Source organism: Syngnathoides biaculeatus, chromosome 2, assembly GCF_019802595.1.
Source record: "Syngnathoides biaculeatus isolate LvHL_M chromosome 2, ASM1980259v1, whole genome shotgun sequence".
NCBI classification, from domain to species: domain Eukaryota; kingdom Metazoa; phylum Chordata; class Actinopteri; order Syngnathiformes; family Syngnathidae; genus Syngnathoides; species Syngnathoides biaculeatus.
In genome coordinates, this window is record NC_084641.1 from 4559753 (window position 1) to 4586640 (window position 26888).

At 42.9% G+C, this 26888-nt stretch overlaps 3 protein-coding genes across 13 annotated transcripts in view; 1 reads left to right on the plus strand and 2 right to left on the minus strand.

Moving 5' to 3' along the window:
- LOC133504993 (prostaglandin F2 receptor negative regulator-like) overlaps positions 1-1197 on the minus strand; it is a 45569-nt gene extending 44372 nt beyond the window's left edge. Inside the window, exon 1 of the mRNA XM_061827784.1 lies at positions 629-1197. Coding sequence (XP_061683768.1) covers positions 629-677 — 49 coding nt within the window. The 5' untranslated portion in view covers positions 678-1197. The remainder of the gene's footprint in view (positions 1-628) is intronic.
- A 1400-nt stretch (positions 1198-2597) lies between these two features.
- The window catches only part of LOC133505001 (protein FAM184A-like), a 49605-nt gene continuing 25314 nt past the window's right edge, over positions 2598-26888 (minus strand). Inside the window, exons 18-30 of one of the 10 annotated variants that reach the window (XM_061827799.1) lie at positions 26699-26826; positions 26421-26605; positions 25210-25356; positions 25006-25123; positions 23345-23449; positions 6740-6824; positions 5387-5677; positions 5028-5104; positions 4079-4253; positions 3928-3981; positions 3771-3848; positions 3489-3697; positions 2598-3312 (exon numbers count right to left, since the gene is read on the minus strand). In XM_061827799.1, the coding sequence (XP_061683783.1) occupies positions 3232-3312; positions 3489-3697; positions 3771-3848; positions 3928-3981; positions 4079-4253; positions 5028-5104; positions 5387-5677; positions 6740-6824; positions 23345-23449; positions 25006-25123; positions 25210-25356; positions 26421-26605; positions 26699-26826 (1733 nt within the window). In that variant the 3' untranslated portion in view covers positions 2598-3231. The other 9 variants (XM_061827792.1, XM_061827808.1, XM_061827835.1 and 6 more) reach the window with 9 other exon arrangements.
- On the plus strand, positions 11715-18224 carry pln (phospholamban). Of its 2 annotated transcripts, XM_061827897.1 has the most exons (3): positions 11715-11779; positions 12493-12554; positions 17089-18224. In XM_061827897.1, the coding sequence occupies exon 3, from the start codon at positions 17223-17225 to the stop codon at positions 17382-17384; it is 162 nt and encodes a 53-aa protein (XP_061683881.1). In that variant the 5' UTR covers positions 11715-11779; positions 12493-12554; positions 17089-17222; the 3' UTR covers positions 17385-18224. The 2 variants fall into 2 exon arrangements, with proteins under 2 accessions (XP_061683881.1, XP_061683871.1); XM_061827887.1 differs by lacking the exon at positions 11715-11779 and having other exon boundaries at positions 12300-12554.

Sequence of the window (26888 nt, forward strand, 5' to 3'; positions counted from 1 at the left end):
TGAGAAGTTACACACAGAAAGAATGAAAAAAAAATATATATATATATATATTTTGGCAAGCACATTAAAAAAAATTATGACAGTAGTTCAAAAATAATTTGAGCAAATATGTTACTAGGACAAGCAAATGTAACTATGGAAACAATGTCAGTGGACTGTTGGTAAAACAACATTCAAAGAATAAAACAGGTGAACAATTTCAAATGCTCACTAGTTCCGCAGAAATCTGGGCTTAATGTACAACAAAACTAAACTGGCACAGATCGACCTTGTCTATAGAAACTTGACAATATTTAATCTCCCAAATAAGTTTTCCTTTAATGTTTAAAAAAATAAAATGTTTGACGCCTTGTGAATACGGTGGCAAAGAGACTACAACCAGCTCAGCAGTTGAACTCAATTAGGAAGGGGGGGGGGGGTGTACGGGGTATATTTTGCAATTTTGGGTTTCCCGATGAATTCGGTACATCACGAACTCATCGTCGTGCGGTGCCAACTCCAACACTTGCGAGCGAAATCCTCCAAATAGATTTCGTCCCAAGCGACACGAGAGTGAGTCTTAAAAGCGGACCTCGGTCAACGGAGTGCGGCGCCAGTTCATCGCGAGCGAGCCGGGGAAGCGTCTTACCCAACATGCACGTCGCCCACAGCAGCCGCACGAGCCGCTCCGGCAGCATTTCGCAAAAAAGAACCCTCACCGCCGCCCTGGCTTCTTTGTCCGCTTGGGGGGGCAAAAAAAAGAAAAAAGAAGAGTGTGTGTCCCCCCCTTCTTGCCGCCGCCGTCGGAGCCTTCAAGAAACTCTGCCCTGCACTTTCGCACTGCACAAATGGGCTCCGATTCCAATTCCAATTCCAATTCCCAAAAGCTTGAAATCCTTGCACGGGCCCCTTACGTGCTTGCCACAAGGGACACGCTCAGGCAAGAACGAAGAAGAAGGCAGGTAGCGACAGAAGGAGGGAAAAAAGGAGGCGGAGGAGGGAGAGCCTGGCCGGAAGTTAGGTGTCAAGGAGAGAGAGAGAGAGAGAGAGAGAGAGAGAGAGAGAGAGAGAGAGAGAGAGAGAGAGAGAGACTCACAGCGCAGTTTTTCCCCCTGCTGCTGTTGCCGGCGAGAAATTATTGCAAGGAGTTTTTGTGTGGTACTGCACGATCGATATTTTCACCCCCAGTGGCGCATTTGAAAGTCTTTCAGCGTTTCAGCTTCTTGAAATGACGTCATCACCCCAAGGCTCGCAAACGTGAGGGGCGAAGGGCGCATACTGCACGCTCCTTTCTTTAACCCCGCCCACTCTCCGGCTTTGGGTAACATGCTTTATAGAGCGTTTTAAAAACCTACAACTGGACTCGCAAACATAGTGCTACATGTTAGAGCCAACGAAAATCCCACTCTTAAGCACAATCGTAATATTCTAAGTCAAGAATGTCAAAATAGACAAAATACGAGAACTTGATCAAAAGGGTCAGTTTCCACCTGTGGGTATAAACACACAGCTGACTCCATCCATCCATCCATCCATCCATCCATTTTCTTCGCCGCTTATCCTCCCAAGGATCGCAGGGAATCCTGGAGCCTATCCCAGCTGCCAACGTGCAGGAGGCGGGGTACACTGAACTGGTTGCCAGCCAATCGCAGGGCACATTGAGACAAACAGCCGCACTCACAATCACACCTAAAGTAACGAAGAAGAAGAAAACAAGAAGTGTTAAAGAAATACTTTAAGCGTAGCTGTTTCATTAGGTAACAAAAATAGTTTTTGTTATCCAGTTATACCTAAAGAGAAAATATGAACTAAGTACTTACAAAGTACTGTATCATAAAGAGTGCACAAGAAAATGGCTAAAAAGTACAACACTACCACCTTGCGGTCATGATTGACACATGAAGTTGTTGTTTTTGGACTTGTACAGTTCATTACGTGTGCCAACACTTCCGCGTACTCTGACCAAAATGCACACATTAATTAAACGTGACCCTGTGAATAATTAAGCTTCATCTATGAAGTGGAATTAATAACACATGGACTTTGTTACTCATCGCAACCATGACTCTAAAATTGTGTGTGTGAGTGGGGGGGGGGGGGGTTCACAGATTAATTAGAGAGAAATCAACATCACTGCGATAAAACCGGAGGGACACCAAGAAAGATTTGGCGATGTCACAAAAGAGGCTGCAGACCTCCGTCTTCAGCTTTCTTTGACGCTCGACGCAGCGCAAACCGCAAGCAAAAAAAAAAACCAACTGCAGAAATGTGACACATCTGCGTTGTGCTCGCACTCCTCAATGTCACCTCTTGCAACGCACAAAAATTCTGCCCGCTTATACTTTAAATTTGGAAGCGAATTTCAAGCATTAAAAAAAACCCCCGCACGTTCGACTATATAAAACAGGCTTGACTAAAATTAATAAATAAACATTCGTGTGTAGTGCTGCACGCATTTGTTACATTTGAACTTAAAGATTTGTCTCACAATGTGTAGGGTAAGTTATAAATAACTGGGGATGGGAAATTGCTAATGAAACTTTTAGTTACTACAAAAGCATTCTTTAAAGCGACACTAAAAGTAGAAAATTCTCATTTATTTGTTATTAATTAGTTTTCCAGAAGGGCGGTTTGAGCTAAGAAGCTTATTTTCTTTTTATTTCCCTACCTTACTCAAAAGTTAAGTATTTTTTTTATTACAGTACGATTAAAGGAGTAATATGGATGGATGAAAAACAGGAGACTAAGATAATTTCAAAACCTTTTCCACCTTCAATGTGTCCTATACCCTGTATAATCCAATTGAATAAAAGCAAAAGTAAGATGATGTAGATGTAAACATTTGAGATATGTGGTTGCACAAGTGTGCACACCCTCTTCATTTTGCTGATGAGCAGTGTTGTGTCTTTGCCAAACATTTATTTTGAAATGATACCTGAAATATTCAACCTTGGTTTCACTGGCTCATATCACATTTTCCCACGAATATGTTTCAGAGAGTCTGTTTAGTTATTTAAAAAAAAAAAAAAAAAGGGGGGGTGTGCACCGTTGTGCAACTCAAATATCTTAGTGGTTTATTTTTACATCCCTGCTTGAAAATATTCTGAAGAAAAATCAAAATTATGCTGGTTCGTCACAAAAAGCTGGCATTTGAACAGTGGTGTGTTGACTTTAGTCCACAGTAGCTAAATTAGGGAATCCAGATACTCTCAGATAATGATGCTAATGATCATATTTTGAGGTGAGGGATTGTCACATCCTTTGTGCTGGTGCCTTCTTCCTGGGCTGAGGAAGTGGAGGAGCCTGATCGCCGGCATCCGCAGCTCTGGAGCCCTGAAGGGGAGTAAGAAGGAGGTCAGGTTAGGTCTGGTCAGATCAGGCTAGCGGACGGTTCTGCTGTTCTTCATATTCGGGCATCTGGATATTTCCGTGGCCCCCGTAGGTGCCCGGTTTCGCGTCCGAGAAGCCGCATTTCCCACACTGTGTCGATTACGTATCTTTGCTCCAACCTGTGCTTTTCTTCGGGGGCCGGCCAAAGGTTGGCCCGTCGGCAGGTGCGGCTCGCTGCGCCGCTTGTCGCGGTGTTGCCGAGGTCCAGTTTGATCCGGCGGCCACTCCCGGTGATGAGAATGATGTCGGAGATGTTGATCGGATGGGTGACGACGTTGATGTTGCTGCCCTCCGGGATTGGTCCACCCCAAACGAAGCTCCTCCTCCTCTGTTGGAAATGAATGAATGAACAGGTTGAATATTTATGTTTTGGACGGACTTACTCCAATGTGTTGCCTTACCTTGAACTTGTTTTTGTTTTTCTTGTATGGCTCGGACGCAGCAAACGATGAGGATAATTACCAACAACAGCACGAGGCCTGCGTAGGACAAATTGTCCAAATGACTCGTTAGACATGCTGGAAATATTGTAGCTTTCACCAGTGAAGCAAATTTTACCTCCCATGCTGGCCAGGATGCTCACCATGGTCCAAAAATCCAGGCCAAATAACTCTTTGGGGAAGATAGAGGAGCCTTCAAAGATCCCACAATGAGTCCGACATCAACAGAGACAACCCACAGGAGAACTTCCTGGCTAATTTCTACTCACGCGAGCTGCTGCAGCTTTGGATCGCACTCTCGCTGCTCATGGAACTGACGGGATTGGAAACTTTGCAAGCGAAAGAATCATGTGTCACCTCTTTGGCGACCCGTTGCACCGTCAAGCCGGTTTCCTGAGGCAAAAGCTTTTCATTCTGAAACCACTCAACAGTGACTTTTGGCATCTGTGGGTCACAAAGAGTGACTGAGTAGGACACAGGGCTGTTCTTTTTTTTTTTCGTGTGCCGAAAAAGGGTTCACATGGCAAATGAAATGTAATTTCTGAACAAATACTAAATCTACACACATGTAATAGTGAGTCTTCTCAATTTTGATCTATCTACATCAGTGATCTCAAACCTGCAGCCTGGGGGTCATTTGCATCCCGTGAGATAATATTTTGTGGCCCCCACCTTAACATGAAAGTTTAATGTTAGTGCGGCCCTTGAGTTGTACTGTATATTTTTACACTTTTAAGGTGTTGTGTACGGCGCTGATGAGCCTACCGATCAGGGTGACATCGACCGAGCTTTATACAAATAGAGAAAGATTTTTCATTGAGTAAAATTTACAGCAGCGTTGCCATGGCGGGTTTCATTAGTAATTTTGCACACAACTTTGTTTACACCAAGGCCCTTGCTTATCTTATTTTGTGTTAAAAAATAAGAAATACATTTGAGAAGATTGGATTTTTCTTTTTTTATTTCTAATTGCATCTGCGGCCCAATCTCACCCAGATTTTACCTCCACCAGCCCCAACTTAAATTGAGTTTGAGACCCTTGATCTAGATCTATCATCATTATAGTGTACTGAAAATAATTTGGAAACTTTTGAAAGAATGACTGTTATTAACATATGTTTATAATTGAACTCATATTGCATGTTGATTGTAAGTCTTTTGACTCCATAAAACTAAAAATAAAAAAAGATTCAAACATAAAAAGTGTGGTGGCCCTACCTGACCAGCAGGCATGCACGTGAATTTCACAATGGGCAAGGCACATTCCACTTTCAATCCTGGTTTTGAGACGGGATCTGATCAGATTTGAAAGGTCAACAATTACGCTCAGAAGCATTGAAAGAGAATTACATCTCATTTAACACTTCATAGGCCACTCGTTGAAATACTTGGCAATATCATTCTTTAACACCAGAGAAACATTGCAGGATATTACTTTTCCAACATTTAACGTGAATAAAAGTATGCTGTTTTTGTATTTAAAAAATAGTGCACAATAATATTTACACTCTCATTTTCAAACTAACCAAGTGAAGTTCCAAGTGAACCAAGAGGAAGACAACCTTGTTGATACATACCCAGCACACATAAAAATAGACTTTGCGGATTTATCACAGATTCCCCCTTTTGATCAAAAACCTCAGGGATATAACTACCCTGACTGCCTCTGTTCAAGTTTGTCAGCTTCAGGGATCCATTTTCATAAACATCATCCAGCTTTCCGGTAACCATCATGTCTGGTCTTCGATCAAAGATCTTGGTCTTGTTGCGCCTCCATCTCAAGGTTTCGGATTTTTGCAGTCTGTGGTGCAGCGGCACGGCAAAACTCCCACCGACTGGGGCGTAGGCGTTGCACATGTCCTGGGAGCCTATGGAGTAAAACAAGAACATCAAGGAATGCAAAGCTAGTGCGTTTCACATACAACGCAATGCCCCCCCCCCCCACACACACACACACACAAAAAAAGAGAGAGAGAGAAAAGAAAAACACTCTAATTGAAGAAGCTGTTGGCTAATCAAGTTATCTGTTTTAGAGTGTGACACAACGCTTCAAGTAAACTGGAGTCATCTGGAGACACTGCTAGGTATAAATGTGTCATCTGCATATAAGCTATGGTAGTGAAAATTGCGGTTCTGAAGAATATGATGCAAGGTTAACATATGCAGGCTGAACAGGAGAGTTCCAAGAATTGACCTTGCGGGACCCCAGATGTCACTGCCATTTGCTGAGATTGAACACTTGGAGTCGTTACAAAATAACTCCTTTCCTTCAGGTGGGATCTGACCCATTTAAGGACTGTTTCATTTAGTCCTACCCATGCTTCAACTGGTTTAGGACTATGTTACAATCTCCTGTATCAAAAGCCGCACTCAGATTCAACATTACAAGAACCGACACCTGTCCTGAATCAACGTTCAACCTTATATCATTCAGCACCTTTATAAGAGTGAATTGTGGATTGTGATGAGTTTGGAAACCTGAAGTTTATTTGATCAGAAATTGGGTTTGCTTTTTTTTTCTTCTTTTGCTCTTGTCAGTCAACATGCACATACAACTTGTTTGTCACACTTCCTATTCATTATTTCCCATCAAACACTCGTGGCTTGCCACCTCATGAAATTATCTCAATAAAAATATTGCTCCTCTTTGTTTTGCACACTTTATCAGAATTTGTTGTCTGTTTTAGAAACAGTTGTATTGCCTTGTCTTATACGATATCGGGATCACATAAAAACGCACATCGTGAAACGTTAAAATTCCTCTCACTTACACGAGTCACAGCTCATTGAAGTCATTTCCCTTTGTCGTTGTTGAATTGACATAACAGCGTGTAAGATCATTTCCACATAAGGCAGTAAGTTCTAAAAGATTGTCAAACTAAAACCCATTTGATACAAAAAACAATCAAATAAGAGTCCAAGTTGTGTACCTGTGGAGGGAAAACCGCAGCAGAACAGGAGCAGGAACAGGGAGACAATTGAAGAAGAAGAAGCCATCTGCACCATCAGCAGCAGCTTCAACAAGATGAAGGCGATTATTTCCTGTTAGATGCTCTAAAAAAAAAAAAAAAAGGAAGCCCCCTCTCCCCACCTCACCACACACTCTTCCTGCCTTAACATATAAAAAACAAAAACAACAAAATGCAAATTTATTTACCTTTATTCCAATGGAGCCCCATTGTAGGAAGAAAAAAAAAAGGTTCCGTCAAAAATAATAATAAGTGCAGGCGTTTGACAAAAAATAACTTTGCAATTACATTTGGAAGATGCAATGGCTTCATTTATCCACAAGGACGCGCCGTGGCACTTATTTCACTACAACATTAGCGGTAGTACTCGTACTTAATTAGTATTTGGGGTGCCTTCTGGTAGGAAAGGGGAGAAGGAGACTTGGTGGTCAGTTCCCATTTTGGAAAAGGGAGGAGGAGACTTGGTGGTCAGTTCCCATTTTACACACGTGTTGGAATATTTGACAGAAAATATATGCTGTCCAAACATTATTGCTGTTGACGTTTTGGCAAAAGCACAATAATCAATGCAACTAAAAAACTTTCGGGGGTGGGCTAAGCACCAACAATTGATTTGCATCACTCAGATGGGCCAAACCATGAGGAAATTGGGGTGGGGGGCTATCGAATCTAAATATATTTGTGAAATGGATTTTAATCATGAAATAAGAATTTCCTGTGCTTTGATTTTTTTTTTTATTGCTTCTAATTAGGTTTCACTATAGTTGCTAGCTAGTTAGTTGTCCATCAATCCATTTTCTTCAGCTTGTCCGAGGTCGCATCGCAGGGGTCAGTAGCTTTAAGGAGGGACGTCCAGACTTCTCTCTCTCCACAGCTATTTAGTCAACAGTTATTTCAGGAGATGCAATCAAAATGCATTCAGTTTTTGCATGGCTAAATGATTGCAATAAGAATGCAGGGAATTTGCTCATTTGAATGAAAGAAATTATTTAAATTCCATTGATCGGCATTGTGAATCATAATGGAGCATTTTATTGTCCTTTTCGTGAAACAGCTCTTATATGTAAGGTCATTTCATTCTTCAAGTGTACCAAATAAAAGTCCATTTCAGACTTCAACGTCCCAGTCAGCCGTCTTGCATGAGCGCGTAGAAGCGTCATCTGAAGACTGAAGATCTGGACGGACGTGGGGTTTTGGACACTCGGGTAGAACTTGAAATTGGCTGTGAGGCTTTTCAGGAAGTGGAGACGTTCAGCGTGAGTTCTCACATCCCTTTTGTGTTTGCGCTCCTGTCCTGTGAGCGACAGAGATGACCCTGTTCTGTTAACCGGGCCTTTATAAATAGAGCAGATATTTTTCCACTGCGCGGGTCCAACATCCGACCAAAGGCACCACACAAACATGCCGGCCCCGATCGCTGACTTTTACCAAGAAACTCCACAGCCAATCTGCAAGACTCAGACAACAATTGGGCTCGTGACCATTTTGCCTTTACTGATGTTGAAAAGCTTGTGAGAGTTTTCATAATAAACCAGCTTGTTAATACTGGAAAGTGTAAGTACAGGTAGCTCCAGTGAACCCACACTTTAAATATTAGGACATGTTTTATGGGACTGCTGAGTGCAGCTTGATGGGGTTCATAAATATAAAGTGTGTGTGTGCGTGTTCATGGAAAGCCAAGTTGTGCAGTCTTCTTTCTGTACATTTTTTTCATTTTACGTAAGACCAAAATCAGCAAGAAAAGCATAACAAGCTGTCACTGTTGATGTGTACAAGTTGATTTGGTTTTCAGTTTTAGAGGTGGTTTTTATTTAGGGTCTAGCAATTCATGAAGACATGTGACATGCACGCCTGGACAGGCTGGATTATTGTTTCACTTCTCGTCTGCAGTCCGGGCCAGTTTAAAAACCAGTGCCGCTGAAAAATGATCTGTATTATGAATGTTGCAAGGGTGCCCGTTGGAGCACATGCGGTAATTCACTGTTGACACCAATTAATTGCTCGACCGATGTAATCCAAAATTTCGACAAGGTCAAATTAAATTAATCTGTGAAGGTTAGAGTGCGTTTTAGGTTCATCTGGAACTTGTACCAGACATTAAATATTCTTTTATTGATTAAAAACTTGTCCTGAGTCATCACTCAGTCAGGCTCCGACTTGGGTTTAGCATGTTTGTGACTCGCTTGTAACGAACTGCACATTTTACGCATCGCACAAATGCAATCTCCAATCCTCAAATGTAAACTTTGGCTCTCTCAACTCAATGAGTCAAGGAAAACGGGTGGCCACACCGCATGGAGCCTTGGTTCTGTTGAATATATATAAAAGTCTCAAAGTAGGCCCAGTACTGAGATTCACAGGTCTGTAAATATGAATCTACATTTGATACATTCGGCTCACATCTGCAGGGCCATGGGGATAATCTAGTTGTGGGCCTCTCCACATAGCGGTCTAAATTTGGAGATGAGTGGGAGGGAAGGGGCGATGTAGGCAATGGGGTGGGGTGGGGGGGTGTAGTGGGGGTACTGGGCAGATGCTGAACGGGACAGGGAATGTGGGCAAAGCTGCCAACAGCAGCAGCAGTCGGTCCGCCAGAGTAAACAAAGCTGATAGAGTTGCCCTTCCGTCTTCTTTTCCACAACAAAACAAGAAAATACAAATATGGGGATTGCTGAAAAATATTATAAACTGAAGCTTCTTGACATGTAGAGGACATCCCAAAATGACCTTGAAACCATTACTGGTGTCAGAAGATGAGTTCATGATAAGACAACATTTTGTAGCCACTACTGTGTGTACGCTGAATTAGTAAAAGATCCGCATTTCGGCAATCTGTTCCAAATATATGTAAAGCCTTGGATCTGGGTAAGCGTAAAGAATGGATATTAAAGGTCAAGTGTCATCCCTATATACATTCTAAAATAGATATTGTAATGAAAAATACATATAACATTAGTCACTTCCATGTCTATACAAAAAAATAAATATGAGCGAAGAGTGTGTCAAAGTTGCGTCAAAGTGTCATTCGGCATCCAAGTGGTCGCCATATTGGCTGCATATGCTGTCCGTGATGTCACCCCGGACATTCGCCATTGAAAACACACGGTGGACCCTACTATGGGAGACGAACACGCCCCTTCTGACACGGAGCTCTTTTCGAAAAGGAGAAAACCACACAAATGAGTTAAGTTACCGAGCCAGTATTACCCTATTGTTTCGAGCCATATTCAGATGATATGCAATTACGGCCAAACCGCCTCCCTGTCCGATCCACTTCCGCGGCGCCATCGCAGCCTGGCGCCGTGATGAGCCACCCCGGCTAACAAGGTCGGCCGGGATGGCTGATTTTCAGCACCGAGGTGGCTTTTCATGCCGCTGAGCTTGGCCGCTTTACGCCGTTGTTCATAACCTCCACCGTCCGCGATTAACAACACCGCCATGTCGGGGCACTTTACGGCATTGTAGTCGCACGCAGCCGGGTGCGCCATTGTCGGGAGCGTTGTTCATAGCCGTTGCCGTCCGCAAGCCGACGCAGCAGCCTTCACCAGCAACGACGGGCACATCGACACATTTAGCTTGCCTGTCATACGTATGTGGATCTTTTGTTACGTTATGAGAGACGGATTACGTCATCCGCCCCAAACTATTATTTTTTTTCATTACCTGTATACACACCTACCTGTAATTTGGACCCCACGAAGCTCTTGTCCTCTACACCCGTGCAATCTATTTTTCACGACGAACCGGGTCTCTTGCAAATTTATGAAGGGTAAATCCATCCTCCCAAGTGTTCAAGCGATGTCCAGCAATGCAACGAGCCGGCATTTTGGCAAACACGAAGGAACAATGAGCTACCTTCCCGGAGGTAAAACTAATAGAAGCAAACAAGTCCACGAGGGGGCGCCACTGTCCTTTACGTCACTTCCTGCTTCTTCTCGACAACAAATCCCTCGAGAGGATTTTCATGGCGGGAGTTACAAAAAGCTGTATACGGCAAAATCATGTTTTGTGGTGAAAAAAAAAACGCATGGGTCCATGACAGCTGCCGTTTTTTCATCCATAACATACTCAAAATCATGTATTTCATGACAGTGGCCCTTTAATGATTATTTACTCCAAACTGCACATACAACGAAGCCTCCATCGGAAAAGAAATTCCTGCATCCGACTCGATGTGGATGCGGTCGGTGAAAGTTCCCAAGTGCAAAACAACTGGAGAAGTGGTTCGCACGTGTGCCTCCCGGTTTGAGGTTATGGGTTCAAATTTGCCCTGGCGCATGTAGAGTTTGCATCTTCTCCCTATGGCTTCGTGGGCACTCCAATTTCCTAACACATCCCCAAAAATGCATGGTGGGTTCATCGAAAATTCAAAATTGCCCATAAGCGTGAATGTGAGTGCTAATGGTCGGATTTCAAAAAACCCAAGACCAGTTTGTGCTGTAATCCGCTTTGCATCTATGGTTGTTGGACTCTCTACCACTGGTTGCATCATCAACAAATCCTTAAATAGGAAGTGTATCGCTGTGACTCAGAGAAGGTGATTCTCGATTGGCTGTCTGTCATGACTGTTTCTCCACTTTTGTCCCTCTAGAAAGTTTTATTGAAGCCTGGGTTGCATTTGTTTTCCTTTGTGGGCTTTTGAAAAAGGCCACTGAAACATCACATTTAGTAGTGACCTTTGACTTTGGCACAGGTCCGGGTGTCCGTTTTTATCAGCTCTTCTATGCTGGATGATAAGACCTGCTGACATGCCAGAGGAGCCGTTTCATTCTCTCTCTTGTACTCACGTTCTAGTTTTGGGGCAGACTTATCTTTTCACCATTTAAGGACACAAAGCTCTACAGCTCTTGGGGAAAAAAAAGAGACAGACAAAAAAAATAAAAATACCCAACAACGTCATTCTTTCAGCACAAAATAAGTGCGAGAGTCCAGTTGTTGAAGATGTAAACAGAAAGCATGTGAGCTGCGCTTGCTGATGCCGTCATAAGAACAGAGGAGCAGGTGCTTTATTCTTTTCCCTTTTTAATTCATAACTGTCATGTCTTTTGCGTTGTCTGCTGACTTAAAAAAAAAAAGATTTGAAACTTCCTGGCCAGTTTACAAGTGCCTGCAATCAATTAAATAACGAATACACTGTAGAACATGGAATTCTGTTCCTCTCTGCACACGTTCACATTCTGGCCTGGACTAAATCTCTCTTAAGTCTCGGCGAGGCTTGACAGCTCGTTTCATATAGCTGCTGAGAAAACATTTGTATTATCTTTAATTCAAACTGCACGCACCCTTAAACTATTGTTGGCCTTTCTTAACACAGCTTCATCTCTGAGTGGAGTTTCCCAACCTTTCCGGAATGCGGAGGATTAACGTTTTAAGTCTAACGTTTCAAACAAAGATTAAAAAAAAAACACCAACAACCAGGCAAATTTCAGCGTGATATAAAATAAAAACAATCTTGAAATGCAAATGTTATGTAACGTTTTTTTTTTTTTTTTGGGGGGGGGGGCTTTTTTGAAGTTTATTTTTAGATTTCTTCCAAGTGATAGATGTGGCCCAGGCTTATGCAAAAAATAGTGTAAAGGTCTGTCATACTACTTTTTCTCATCAAATCAGTCAGTCTTATGGCTTAACCTTCATGACTGTTCTTGATTCCCTCTCTCTCTCTTTCTCTCTCGCTCTCTCTCCCCCCTCTCTCCTCTATTTGGATCTGTTTACAGCATTAGTTAGCTGACATTTCTTCTCCTCTTCCAGAGCAGTCAGACGCGCTTTCATCTGAAAGGTAAGAAGCAGCATCCTTGAAGAATTGAGAGCTTTCCTTCTGATGAGGGTGTTTTTTTTTTTTGTTGCTCCTGGGGCATGTGGCAATGTTTTAGTTTGGAGGAAACACTTTCTAGTAAGTCATACGAGTGCACCTTAACCCCAGAGAACCCAAGACATCCAAATCCTATTTGAAATATGTGACCCAATGGGTTCTCGAGGGTTATTATAGATTCTTCAGACATTTCATTAGGTACACTTACTCAATCTAAGGAGATTCAATAGCTCTTTCACCAATTTTGTAATTATACATCTCTTTATATTTGAGTCTACTAGAGATGAATTTTTTTAATATGACAATATAAATTTTAGTTTGTCGAGAGGTGGAACTTTACTGTATCATACTTGGGAGTATTTGAATATACTAATATTGCTCATCCTACAGCTAAACAAGGTAACCAAACATATTTCTGATACCCTTGGCAACAATGCACGCAGTGCAAACTTCCACCACATTAATAAACATCCTGTTGGGTGAACATAATTCTGTCAATCAAAACTATGACAAGAAAGCGCCCGTTTGGACTTCGATGTGCTGTGGCGAGTGAGGAGCAAAGATTCATCACTAAATAAAATCCCAAATCCTTGCAAATTAAACTTAGTGATGATTTTTGTCAATAAAGTCACTCACCGAATAGTATAGTTTTCCTTCACTCCTACTTAGTCCTCCATCCCTTTGCCTCATCCTTGCAAGGTGTGTAGCTTTATCATCGCGGCCACGACCGAGATTGAAGGAAGCGACAGATGAGTTTCAAGAATGTTGACGCAAAAGCAGCGGCACACATTATCACCGGCGGACTCAAAAGTCCATCCCATTTTCGTTTTTTCATTATTATTTCATACACTTCAATGTCCCTATGGAGGAATTTGTTGAGGACCACGCTAGTACACAAAAGTACAAAATTTGACAGTATACGGCAAAACATAACCATCAAAACAGTTGCACTAGCAACTGGAACTTCTGGTTGAGGTGACACATTGTGCAGCCTTCAACACAATCATGGTCACCAATAATACGCCATAATAGCTCCTACGTTGAGAGCCTTGATAGACTAAAGATGAAAGAGTTTTTGTGGGGGTTGAGCTTGCTCCGAGGACCTAAAACTGAAATAAATCTCCTGCTCAGAATGGAGCTAATGTGCTGGATCAGACGTGTGATAGTTGAGTGCTGACTTTACAGAGCGGCAGATTCCAGCGCGTCTTTCTTTGAGGAGCTTGTGATGGCTTTTCCGAGATAATCGATTGCGCGTTCCAAGCGCGGGGATGCTTTTTCGTACTTTCTTTCACATGCGGCCACATGACGCATCACAGGCGCGCTGGAGTGATGTCACGTGAAGAGGAGCACACAATAGCTGCTTCATCTTAAGATATTTGTTCACTTGGAAACCCAAAACAACAACCACAACGCCCACATGGTGTTTTTTCAGAATGACAAGCTTGTGTGCTCGAGAAGGAGCATTGAGTCTGCATGACTTGTGCAAAAGATGCGAGTCCAGTCGGAGGCAATCAAGGCCAAATCAAGTGCAGACAGGAAAGTGGCTGTCAAGAGACGACTTGCTGAAATGTGAATATTTAACATCTAATTGGTCTGGACTGGAGCTAAATTTATCAAGAGCCTTGAAAGCTCCTAATATTTACTGGCAACACTGGAATTTGTTTCTCTCATTAGCGGTGAAAAACGGAGGATTACTTGCAGATTGTTCCACATAGGAACAGCTGACTGTCAAGACTGGGACACTTGGATTATGCGACATGCTCACTTCTACGGTGTCAAATGTATTCTACTGTTCAGACGAAAGATGTAGGGAAATTCAAAAACTCTGTCCCTCGAGCTTGAACATTGAAAGGACGTGTGAATCATGATCTTCTGCATTAAGGACGAATTCAAAAATCAAGATGCTAATGTTTACTTCTGTACTTCCTTTCTCTTGAACAAAAGACTGTTGAGCATCTAGTTTCCGTCTTGAAGCCACCAAGTGCACAAAGGAAAGTTGGCTCATTTGATCTGTAGAGCAGCTATAATCGAGCGCTGAAAATTCTGCCTAAATTCTACCTTGTGATTATTGAAGCTGCTTTGTCTGCATGACAGAATTTTATTTTTTTTCCTGCTGTGAGGTTTTGCCCAAAGGAGAGTGAGTATATTGGTTGAAGGAGGATGAGGATGGAGGTGCCAGCCAAAGGAAGGAAGGAAGGAAGGAAGGAAGGAAGGATGGAAGATGCAGGAGACCCTGACATGGAAAAGGATGAGACGCTGTGGCAACCCCTAACGGGTCAAGCCTAAGCCAAAAGTTTTATCATGAATCTCACATTCTTGGGTCTCTGGAACAACAGAATGAAGACTCTTACCATTTACGTGACTTAAACGTGTTTGGAGGACCCGAATTGTAGAATTCAAAACTTTGTAAATTTCACATTTTTGTATGCTGGGAATGAGACAGTCCGTTTTCGATCTGAATTCTTCATTAATTTGTGTTTCGCCACCAGATCATGTTTGAAAACATTTGGTGGAAAAGACCTAGGAAGAAACTTGAATTTTTCATGTGGATACATTGATGAAACAGCTTGGCACACACAGACACACATCAAATCAGTTCTTCACTTGCTGAAGGTATAATGGATAGCACCTCATAGGAGGCGTTAGCATGTCGAGTGATAATCAGGAACTCAACAGTTTCAGGGTGGAAGGAAAGATAAAAACACTACTGGTTCATAAAAATCATCGGAAGCAACCAGTAAAAATAACAAAGAACATGCTTGAGGTGGCATACAAGCGCAAGATGGTTGCTGTTAGCAGCAGCTGCTAATAAATAAGCACGGTCACCCTGTCGGCAGGGCTCAGAGGAAAGTCCCGCATCGGATCATAAAAGGATTCCAAAGCCGCGTTGAAAGACATTCCAAATGTCATGCCACACGCTGGCATTCATCTCCCGTCGAGCTAGCCGTGCGGCAGACCTTCTGGCGCGTGGGCTACGCGTAAAAGCCAGTGCGGAGGCTCTGACTTGACATTGTTGTCGTGACATCCCTCTGCTGCGATGACACATCGTCAGACCGCAGCTGGCGCCGACGGGCACTTCTCTTATCGTCCTACCATGTGCTGTGCCACAGCGGCCGACACGTCATCACAAGGGAGGGTGGCAAGGAGCGCCGCATACACTTGAGCCGGAAGGACGTGCTCCAGGACTCTGCGAAGGGCCAAAAATCCAATTTTTTATCTCCTCTCTTGGATTACACACTTATTATACAAGAAAGTGCCTCTATTCTCACACCACTCTTCATCAAGTCACCCTTTGCGGTTATTTCTTTGAAATCTCTGCCCAACGTTCCCCTTTTCGTCAAAAAAAAGAAAAAAACATTTTAATCACATGTAACTAATGTCTGTTTAAATAAAGTCAATTCAAAGATATCCTTTGTCAGTGTACTCTTGTGACAAGCCCCAGGGCCTCCAAAGACAGGAAGAACAACTGAAGAAACAAACACAAATAGTACAGTTGCCTCAATTTAAACTTTGTAAAGATGCCAACTTGCATTACAATTCATTAGGCACCCAAAACTAGCAAAAGATTGTTAAGTCCTTTTGGGAGGACCGTATCAGTTGTGTCAAGACCTTGAAGAATTTTTTTATTTTTTTATTTCTAGGGGCCATGTGATCATCAAGCAGTTGAGCTTCTATTTTTCAAAGAATTTTGGCGATCAAGGAGAGATTTGACACTGCGGGTTGAAGCATCTTTGAAACTAGTGCCGAATTGTCTTAAAAACTGCTGATACTCAGATACAATTGGCTCCGTTCAACCAGTCTGAATGACAATACCATGACCTAGATGACTCACAATCTGACTTTATTCAGCTAATCACTGGAAAAGTACATGTTACAGTATTTAGTTTTGTTTTTCTTTGGTTTGGCTATTTGAAAATTTGTAATTGATGTCAAAGAAGTATATTCGTGTGATCTAGCTGGACTATTCTGTTTATTTGTTTGCGAGGAGCGCAATTACTCACAGTCAGTGGGTGTCCGAGCTTGAACGTTTCAAAGTTGTTTGTGTTTCCTTTTAGCAATAGCAGCTGAACGTGTTTGTTTTGTTGTATAGCAGGTGGGGGTGCTGTTGTGTATGGTGACACCCTCCCGGTTCTCCATTGCTGCTGTTACAATGCAAGAACCCTTTCCCTTAGACTTCGACTCTACTTTGCCACGGGCCATCGTGACGCTCCCGTTTCGCAGTACCAGTAATGAGCTCCCTTGAGTTGCTCCTCCATATACTGAGATCTTCACACAACATGTTGCACCGGTCTGTGCAGCCGGACATAGCGCGCATACCAAAAACCGCCACTGCACGCAATTTTCAGATAGGATATTGACGACAGGGCTCGATCTCTTCCTGGCACAGATATAGCGGAGGTCAACTGAAACACATTCGTGTTGGCAAATTGAGGATTATGTAAACAAGCTCTGCCTTTTGTCCAGGGTAACATTTTATCTTCCCATTTTCTTTGACCTGCAGAAGGATAACCTGTTGTACGACCGGTCCGGACCCAAACTCCCCAGCGGACATCCGGGAGTACGTTCATGACCTGAATTCCCTCCTGCAGCCTCACATCCAGCGTAGCACGGCTTCCGCTTCGGAAGAGCCCAAAGATGGAGCGCGTCCAGCACATCACCAAGTCGGCCATCCGCCGCGCCTCCCAAATCGAGGTGACTCCGCAGGCCAAGCGGAACCTGCAAGAGCTCTTTGTCAACTTCACCCTCATCCTCATCTGCCTGCTTCTCATCTACATCATTGTCCTGCTGAGCAGCTAAGGGGGCCACTGGGGAGCGGGCACCCTCAGCCTTCACTGACCCACAACACGTCTGACTGCACATCTTTCTACGGCTCCCGGTTGCTCCCCGGCCTGGTGCAATTGATTTAAACCCAAGTTGGCCACGTGCCCACAGTACAGAGATCGGCATTTTACACATTTACTGTTAAAAATAAATACATATATATTTGCATACAGTATCTTCCATTCTGAGGGTGAAAAATGAAATTACCACTTGCTGTGCATTTGTCAATCAACAAGTAGCAAAAGGGGCTATCGCTGAGAACATCTTTTGCTGTGTTAGATGACCAACACAATGCCGGTCACAAATCTAATATAACTCATCCCTTTGGGTCGTTGTACAGTTCGTAAATCTACAAAACTTCCGTTTGGAAGAAGCAACAACTGCTGGCCAAAAGACACAATTTAGCAAAATTTCCAATGAAGGTCTGAACTGCACGTAACCTTGTAATCTGTTATAATTGAAGAGGGTTTCTTTGATCAAGTTACTATCCTTTGATTCAATGAAAAATGATGCATAACACAAACACGAAAGTCTGTAATTAGCATAATCTTTCTTACATAGTCCAATCAGTATTTCTGCCTCACATCACAACCCAGCATGACTTCACCTGAAGCCGTTTTAAGATCTTGTGGGCCTGGCAACTTTTGCTGACTAATACATATCTTTACACGTCATTCTCGAGTCACAACACAGCACAAGGAAACCGATTTCAGAAATGTCCAGGACTGGCTGTCTAGATGCTGACAATATTTTCAATATTTCAATATAGTGTCGACTGTTCAGATTTAACGCACCAAATAAAGCACAGCTGCACAATTGTGTTGGAGTTGTAAACGTCTTTCTTACCCCAAAAAAAGTGATTTCACACTCCAAACAATCCACCAAAGGTCACAATGTTAGTTTTACTCTTTGATAACATACAACAGAAATGATACAAATATAAACATTGTTATAATTCTTGTACACTTATGTCAAGACAAACAAAAGTATAGAAGTCACAAGGTTGATCCACTTTCAAATGAGCTCAAAATGCAAACTTGGGCAGATGCATCAGCACCAACGTCGGGTCACCAAATCACCAAGTTTGTGCACTTTGACAACAGGGAGTTGAAAGTGAATCAAAGCAGGCATCGGACTGCACTTTTTTTTTTTTTTTTATAATATCCCACAAATAAAAGGAGTTGACTGGCAAGCAACTGCTGGCAGTGGTCGGGCAATTCCTGCTCCTGATCAGCTGTCACATTTCCAAAAGACTGACGGACGTCAGCGGCGGATGCTCGCAGGTCAGTGATGTAATCAGTATCTGGCAACTGAAGGAATTTTCACGTCATAATTCGGATGTTTCTTGGGAGACGTGAGGGTGTTAGCGGTGGTGCGAATGTTGGATTACAGCACTTTCGACTGGAAGACGATGGATCACGTAAGCGCTGCATATAACTCAAGTTGAAGCGCGGAAACGTAACAAATGCCAAAATCCCGGGTATAAAAGTGAATTCAGATCATCTTTCCTAACTTTTGAAGTCATCATGTTTCGGGTTTGTGACCATTTGAAGACATTCAACCGCACACGTACAAAAATGTTGGAAGTGCTTCTTGCTATGAAGCATGTCGACAATGCTCTGAAAATAAATGTTTAACCTTGCGTCCACATGGAAATCAAAAGTAAAAATGGAGCCAAATTACATAAAAAAGTAGAACTGAAGCTTGAAAGTCATCGCAGTGTGCAAAATGGAACCGAGCAAGTCTGGCTCAGTAGTGGGCTCTATGAAACAATACAGTACAATCTTCGGCATATTTAGTCTTCTGAAAGTTCAAACTAAAGGAAGGAAGCGTGATGACACTCGCTCACGACCGAAACGACAACAACACGTGGATTCAGTAACGATACATTCTCATATGCACTTTTTTTTTTTCAACATTGTTAGCTTGGAAGAAGCCTTCCACATCCTTCTATGTTTTGATGCTACTATGTTTCAGGGGGAAAAAAGTGCTAGTGGAAGATGCACAGTGTCAGAAACAGGGCTACGATGAATATCAGTTTCTGTCCTTTAAGAATTAAACAAAATGTTGCTGCCGTATTCAAGTTTTAAATGCGTCAACCAAGCTATCCCACGTTTAAAGGTACAGTGATTTTTTTTTAACGTGCAAAAAGATAGAAGATGAGGTTGTAGTTGCTGCTGCTGGCAAAATAAGTGCAACGTAAATCATGAAAACTTGATGGGTTACGATTGGGTGAGAGGATGAGCGTCGCCAAACTCGGCAATGATGCCAACCAGCTTCCTTCAATCTGAAAGGTTACCACTCGATGGCGAAAACAAACTTGTTGGTCCTACGCTGCCACTGTGTGATCGGAATGGTAAATTACAAATGGTGCCATCTTTCTTTCCATGTGACTCACTTTTCTTCCCTTAATAACAATTAAACAATTTGCCCAGGCAGATGATGATCATGCACTTGGAAAAACAATGACATAATTGACTTTCACAATTAACGAAAAAGATTCACAAGAACAATACAAAACCTTCCAGTCAAATTGAAAAAAAAAAAAAAAAAGACAATTCACGTGAGCAAGTGTTTCTGTTTCTGCATGCGCTACAGTCTGGAGTGCAGACAGAGACACGTAGCAAACGAGTGCAACCAGATAAGTAAATTTAACATCATATAGGGCAATTGGAACGTCTTCTCAAGATGTCTCCAGTCGGATGACAGACCATCAAAAACAGGTGTTGGTGATGTCATCAACAGTACAAGTGTAAAAAAAAAAGCCACTTTGTTGTCCTCAGGCGGCTGCGGTGCCTCACAGTGAGCTCAGAATTTGCAGTCAGTGCAATGAGACAGCAAAGCTAAAAGTGGTCAAAAGAGGCCACGGCCACAACAGTTGCAAAAGAGCACTCAAAACATTCCAGCTTATCCACGCTGATTTAGATCAAGCACATCTTCTCCATCAAGTTCTAACAAGAGAATGAGGAGAAATTTTCATCATGGACAAGCTGGTCCTGTACCTTGCACTTTTGTGGCAAGGAAGAACCCAATTACAATTCAGCCACTCTAACAACATATTCAGTTGAATTCTTGACCAAATTTAACTGTGCGTCCCATTGCATCCCTATTAAACAAAATTGCTTTTGCCCATCAGAAAAAGAAGTAGTGAGCAAACAGCTCCTGTTTTTTTGCAGCATAATGTTTGCTTTTTCCTCTTTTTGTTGTTTTCTGGTCGGACGGCGCCGTCTTTGCCTCATGAAGGCTATGGGAGGGAATAAAAACATCCGTTAAAAAGACTCCGAGGGGTGAGACGGTGTCATGTCATTTTGCTCAAGATTGCGAACACAGATGTGCGCACGTCTTCAAATGGGTGGCGTGCAGCAGCAAACGAGGAGTTTTGTTACATGCGCGTTACGTGCATGGAACTGGACGTTACCTTACATTTGCAATGTGGGCAATAACACAAGCATAAAACATACCATAAAAACGCACCATGGAAGCACATTTACAAAAAGGCCAATATAAGCAGACTCAAGTTGGTACACTGTGCTCAATGTTTTTTCTCTCCATTTTTCTATTTTCTGCACCACTCATCCTCACGCAAGCCGTGGGTGTGCTGGAGCCAATCCCAACTATCGGGAAACGAGGCAAGGTACACCCTGAACTGGTCGCCAGCCAATCGCAAGGCAGGTATAAACATACCCATTCGCACTTACGTTCACACCTACAGCCAATTTAGTCTTTAATCAACCCATCACATTTGTTTCGGGCATGTGGAAGGAAATGCAAACTCCACGCAGGCCAGGTCAGATTTCAACCTACAACCTCAGAACTGTGAGGCAGATGTGCTAACCAGGCGTCCACCGTGGCGCCCGTTTTTTTATATCCTTTCGGAAAAGTCAAATTCTGGTGTTTGTTCTCCACATTTTCCATAAAGGATGCTCACTCTCGGAGGGAAGAAAAGCACAAGAAACTCGATGTGTGTCAAAAAAAAAAGGATTAATTGTAAACTCAACCGACAGAAAGCCAGCTTATTGAATGGTTTGGTTATGATTGGCACATTTCAAGAGTTTGCTTGGTAAAGGGTCACGCGACAAGATTGAGGTGAGCCGAGGTACGACTCCGTCGGCATACTTAAGGCTTGATAGTAAATGAAAATGAAACAATCCCTGGAATTTCAAGTTTTGGGGCGCGATCAGAGCGATGAGTTCAAGGGGTGAGGACGGTTTTAGTGAAAGCTAAAAGGGAAGCTGGGAGACGGTGACCGGCGGGGCAGCAAAATTGTCTGAAGGCAGCGAGTAGCGTGGGTCCTCACCTCCGCCGACTCGTGACCTGGCCAGGGGTGAGGATGAAGAGGCGGCGGGTGAAGAGGGACGCGAGGGAAAGGGCGTAGGCACGGTGGAACTTTCTTCAGCCGAGGGAGGGCGCAAGGGAGCGGGGAGCCGCAAGCGGGCCCGGTCCTACCTACTGTGCTTCCTCGCTCGCGGCGCTCACGGAAGGCGGGCTGACGAATCGGAGAGCTGACCTGCTAGCAAAGGTGGCCCAGCCTTGATCCGACTGGCTGCGTGCTTTGAACTACACACACACACACACGCACACCTACACACACACACACACACACACACACAAACCTACACACACACAAACACAAACCTACACACACACACACACACACAACCTACACACACACACACACACACAAACCTACACACACACAAACACAAACCTACACACACACACACACACACACAAACCTACACACACACAAACACAAACCTACACACACACAAACACAAACCTACACACACACACACACACACACACACACACACACACACACACACACACACAGAGGCAGGAAAAACAGCAATTCCGTATACAACTGGGTTTTCATAGCCGTGTGCTACTTTTTGCTACATGAACTCGGGTTTTACACAGGCTTGGCCACTTTTTTGTTGATTTGAATCACTCTAAAACTCTGGCTCTCAGCCAATCACAGGGCATGTAGAAACAGACAACTGTTCGCACGCACATTCGCACCAACAGACAATTTCTTCAATGAGCCTTGCAAAAATGTTTTTGGGATTTGGGAGGAAATCCGAGTACCCAGAGAAAAGCCAGGGAGGCACTGGGAGAACATGAAAACTTTGATTTGAACCGCAATCCTCGGACCTCTGAGGCAGACGTTCTAACCAATTTCCCACCGTGCTGACAAAAAAAATCTTTAAATTTGTTCATTGTAGGATATTATAAAGTGATATTTGTCTCACTAGGAAAACATTTTCATGGCGGGAAAGCATTAACAGCATTTTCACTCATTCAATGTGGAAAGGTGATTTGAGAGATTGTACATGTTTCGAGTTGGGAGCGTGGTCAGTAAACAAATTAAATTCATATCTCAAGGCACTGCTCGATGTCAAAGTTACGACTTCATTGAGTGAGGAGCTAGGTTTAGCCTGGGTTGTAAAGTGGAAGTTTCAGAAAGTCTCTGCCGCAAGTGCACTTCCATGTTTTTTTGTTTTTTTTAATGAAAGTCTGGTTTCAACTGATTTAGGCAATTACTGGTACATGAAAAAAAATAGAGGGTATAAATAACTAGCAGTTTTTCACTGTTTCCTGCAGAACTCGGTCCTTATTCCCCACGAATGGCAGGATTACTGCAGGCCAAAATAATTACTGGAGTACATTAAGCAGAAGCTTTATCTCATAACAACATATATCATATAATATTTGGCTGAACGACCCCCTGCCCCCGCAATTTCAGTTCTGCGTCCTCCAAAGGGTGTGTCTTCTTATTGTATATTATCAAATATGCTTCCTGGCACAACAAATGTTACAAGATCACATGACGTGCTTGTGCACACGTGTACTGCGTCACATGCATATGCAAACATGCAGATGAACTTGGTGACACACAATCTGGCGTTTCCCGTTCGTGCCAGGCCACCACTGACCTTGATAAGAGGGTTGATGACCCCAACATTGGCGCTGGAGTTGAAGACTTTTCCAAAGCCAGTCTCTCTGTTGACCAACTCCAACTGGTAAAACTTTTTGTCATCCTGTTTCCAAGGGGGAAAAAAAATCATGAATGTTGAAATTGCTAGGACTAAAGTGTACTGTACTATTTTGTATTACTGTGTGTTTTCTTTCGGCTTGTCCCTTTCGGGGTCACCACAGCGTGTCATCTCAGATGAACGCACATATGTTTGGCACAATTTTTACGCCGGATGCCCTTCCTGACGCCATTTTGTATTACTGTATGAGTTCAAAAGGCGTATAGAAAGTGTTTATAAGATAGAGGACAATCGGAGTGTGCAACTGGTTATTTTTTCATTTTGTAATTATTCTAATATCTGTTGAAAAGCCTTTTTGGGGGCAAAAGAGTGTAACAGGTGTGCGGACCACAGCAGAAAAATAGGGAGAGTCTAGATATTTGAGCAAAAGTAACAGTACAACAGTTCCTTCTTGTGGGGGTGGGGTGGGGGGGGGGGCAACAACAGTGACGACAACCAACAACAAACTAAGATAACAAATTGAGATGGGACAGAAAAGGGCAGGATGGGATTTGGGAAATGAGCAAGGCAGTGCAACTGACAAGTGGAGGGGTGCTCAATGCGTTGATCGTGAGGCAGTTTTGGTCGATCGCGACGGCGTGCCGAGAAAAAAAAAAGAAAAAAGACATCAGCCGTATTTTTTTTAACTTTAGCTCACAGCGCATGTGCAAACAACGACAGTACAGGAAAACACGCTGTCAGTGAGTTCCCCCCTAATTTAAGCCATCGCTTAAGAAATCTTATCAAACATGAGTATGGATACTGGAGTAAAGAAGAAGACAAAAACATATCACTTTCATACGGAAAGGGAGGTCTCTGCAGCTGTAAAGGAGTACAGTTACACAGGGCTGTGAAGCCGTGTCTGATGTCAGATTTTGTTTCTCACTGCAGTTGGATGAATCCACTGACGTGAGTGACACAGCCCAGGTGTGCATTTTCATTTGTATGGTGTTTAGTGATCATCAACATGAACTCAGATAGTTACAAAAAATGTTTAAAGTTATTATGTTGTGTAATATTTGCTCATGCGGTAATGCAAGCCACGCAAACATACATTCATACATAAAGAAACTTCAATATACTAAAAAATACATATGCTTTTGCATTTTTGTAGTGGGTAGATCTTTGTGACTTGGTCATTGTAGTAAAAAAAAAAAAAAAAAAAAAAAAAAACTTCAGGCACCCCCCGTTGCCCCACCCGTTGATTGCGAGAGGCTGGATTCTTGAGAAGTAGATCTTGGGGTAAAAAAGTCTGGGCACCCCTGTTTTAGAGTTTCTTAACACCTGGAAGAAGGTGTGAGTATTTGAATACAACCTGTGTTACTGTTAGCTGCCCCAGCGCCCAACTGAAAGGTGGGGAGGGGGTGTCGGCCCCACAGGACTGAAGCAGAGAGGAATGTGAAAACCCAGTATGCACCCTAATTCCTACAGTACCCAGGTCCCGTCCCAGACTCGTGTAGTTTTTAAAATATATGGTGGGTACTTTGGCCCACCGCAGGGGTGGTCTGTAAAATAATCCGAGCGATAAATGGGGGATGATCGACTGTCTTGAGTTTACGTACCACCAGTTTTTTGACCAAAGCCTCTCTCTCTGAGACCATCTCACGGAGCTCTGCGATGAGATGCAGATCTTCAGGTCGGCTCTCTCTATTCCTCAACTTCTCTTCTGTGCCTTCCAGTCTGGACCAGGACGCAACATCCATGAGGGAGGAGACAACAATGTGACAATTGGGGGTACCAAGCTGGCAATTCTTTCTGGTTCTTACATGATTTGCAAAGCAGTGATCTTGTCTTTGAGAACCTCCTGAGCCTTGTTGAAGTCTGCCAACATGATGTGCGTCTCCCTGTGATGGACCACACTGAGCTCTCCCAGCTCTCTCTCTTGCCTCTTGGCAAAGTCTTGTTCATGAGCCCTGCACAGCACAAAAATCACACGTAACAATTACGTTCACCTCGTCAAATAAGATCCCGAAGGAGACACACACCACGACATTCCACTACGACCATAAAAAGGGTTAGGTTTTAAGTACTTAAGTAATTTTTTTCCTCAACTTGTCTTCTCTGCCTCCCAGTCTGGACCAAGACGGATTCTTATGGAGCGAATTTTCATTAACGTTATCTACACTACGGTAGTGTTTATTGGAAGTTTTAAAAGAGATGAAAATGTTCCTTCTGGTTGTTTCAAAGCACATTTAACAGCAAAAAGTGTTCTTGGCGGCAAAAGTCACATTATTGGATTCAGGGACATATAAAAACTATATGGACATAACTCACTAATTTTCTCCTTCTTTTCTGTGATGTTTGAAATAAATATAGGGACATGCTTGCTCTCGGTGGGACCGGAAATTCAGATGCACGGCTTCATAGCTTAGTTAGCTCAGTGGCAGTCGTCGTAGTTACAAACCCCAAATCACTATATGTTCACAATTTACGCAAGTGTTGGTAAATTACTCTGGATATTGTCAATTTTTTTGTTGAAGGTAAAGTATTTTGACAGCCGTTGCCGACATCCCTGTTAGCTTTGTGCCGATATTGAAAGTATTTTTTGTTACCAAACCCCTTTGTACAGTAACTTGATCAATAGTTAAGCTATAATCGCTGATTTCTGATTTGAAAAATAGTTAAATGATTTTGTTGTGTATAAATAATATGACAAGGCTGTTAAACATTTTTATGGTTATTATAAGTTGAATGGAAACTGTACTAACAATGTGACAATCTCTCAATTACAAATATCACATTGATCATCAGTTAACTAAACTGTCTAAATATTTTGGATTATTTTGACGACTGAAGTGCGACTGGTATTGTGTTGCACTTATAGTAAGATGAAATATGCCCAATAATGTCATTTTCAGACTAACTTATCCTGCTGTTACATATATACATAATATTTAAGCCTGCAAAGTATTTTTCTGTGCGCTGTCATTTCCCAGATGTCAAAAAAAAACATTTTGCATGAGTGTGGATGCAATACCTGATCTGATGATTCGCCTCACTGCGGACCCGAAGCACCTCTTTACCCTTCAGCTCGAGTTCTCGCGTCAGGGTGTCGATGGTCTCATTCAAAGAGTGGATCTCGTGGTCCAGGTCTGTGATACGGTTGCTACGGGAACACACCTCGGCCTGCAAGTCCGAGATACGAGCCAGCAGCTCTTGTTCCTGCGCAACGCAAAAGATAGGACAAGTCTTGCTGCACTTTGTAAAAGTTGCAAACGGCCTATAAATGATTCATAATAATGCGTTCCCAGTGACCTGTTGACGGCTGTGCTCCATGGCCTTCTCCAGCTCCCGTTTGGCAGTCGAGTTTTCTTTCAGGTGAATCTGCTTCAGATGCTCGATAGCTGTCGCGTGGAGGTGGTTCAACTCGGCACGGAGGGACGCTGTCACATGGAAAACAGTCGTCAAGCGCGAACATTTAAACATTCAAAATTGTTAAAACTTG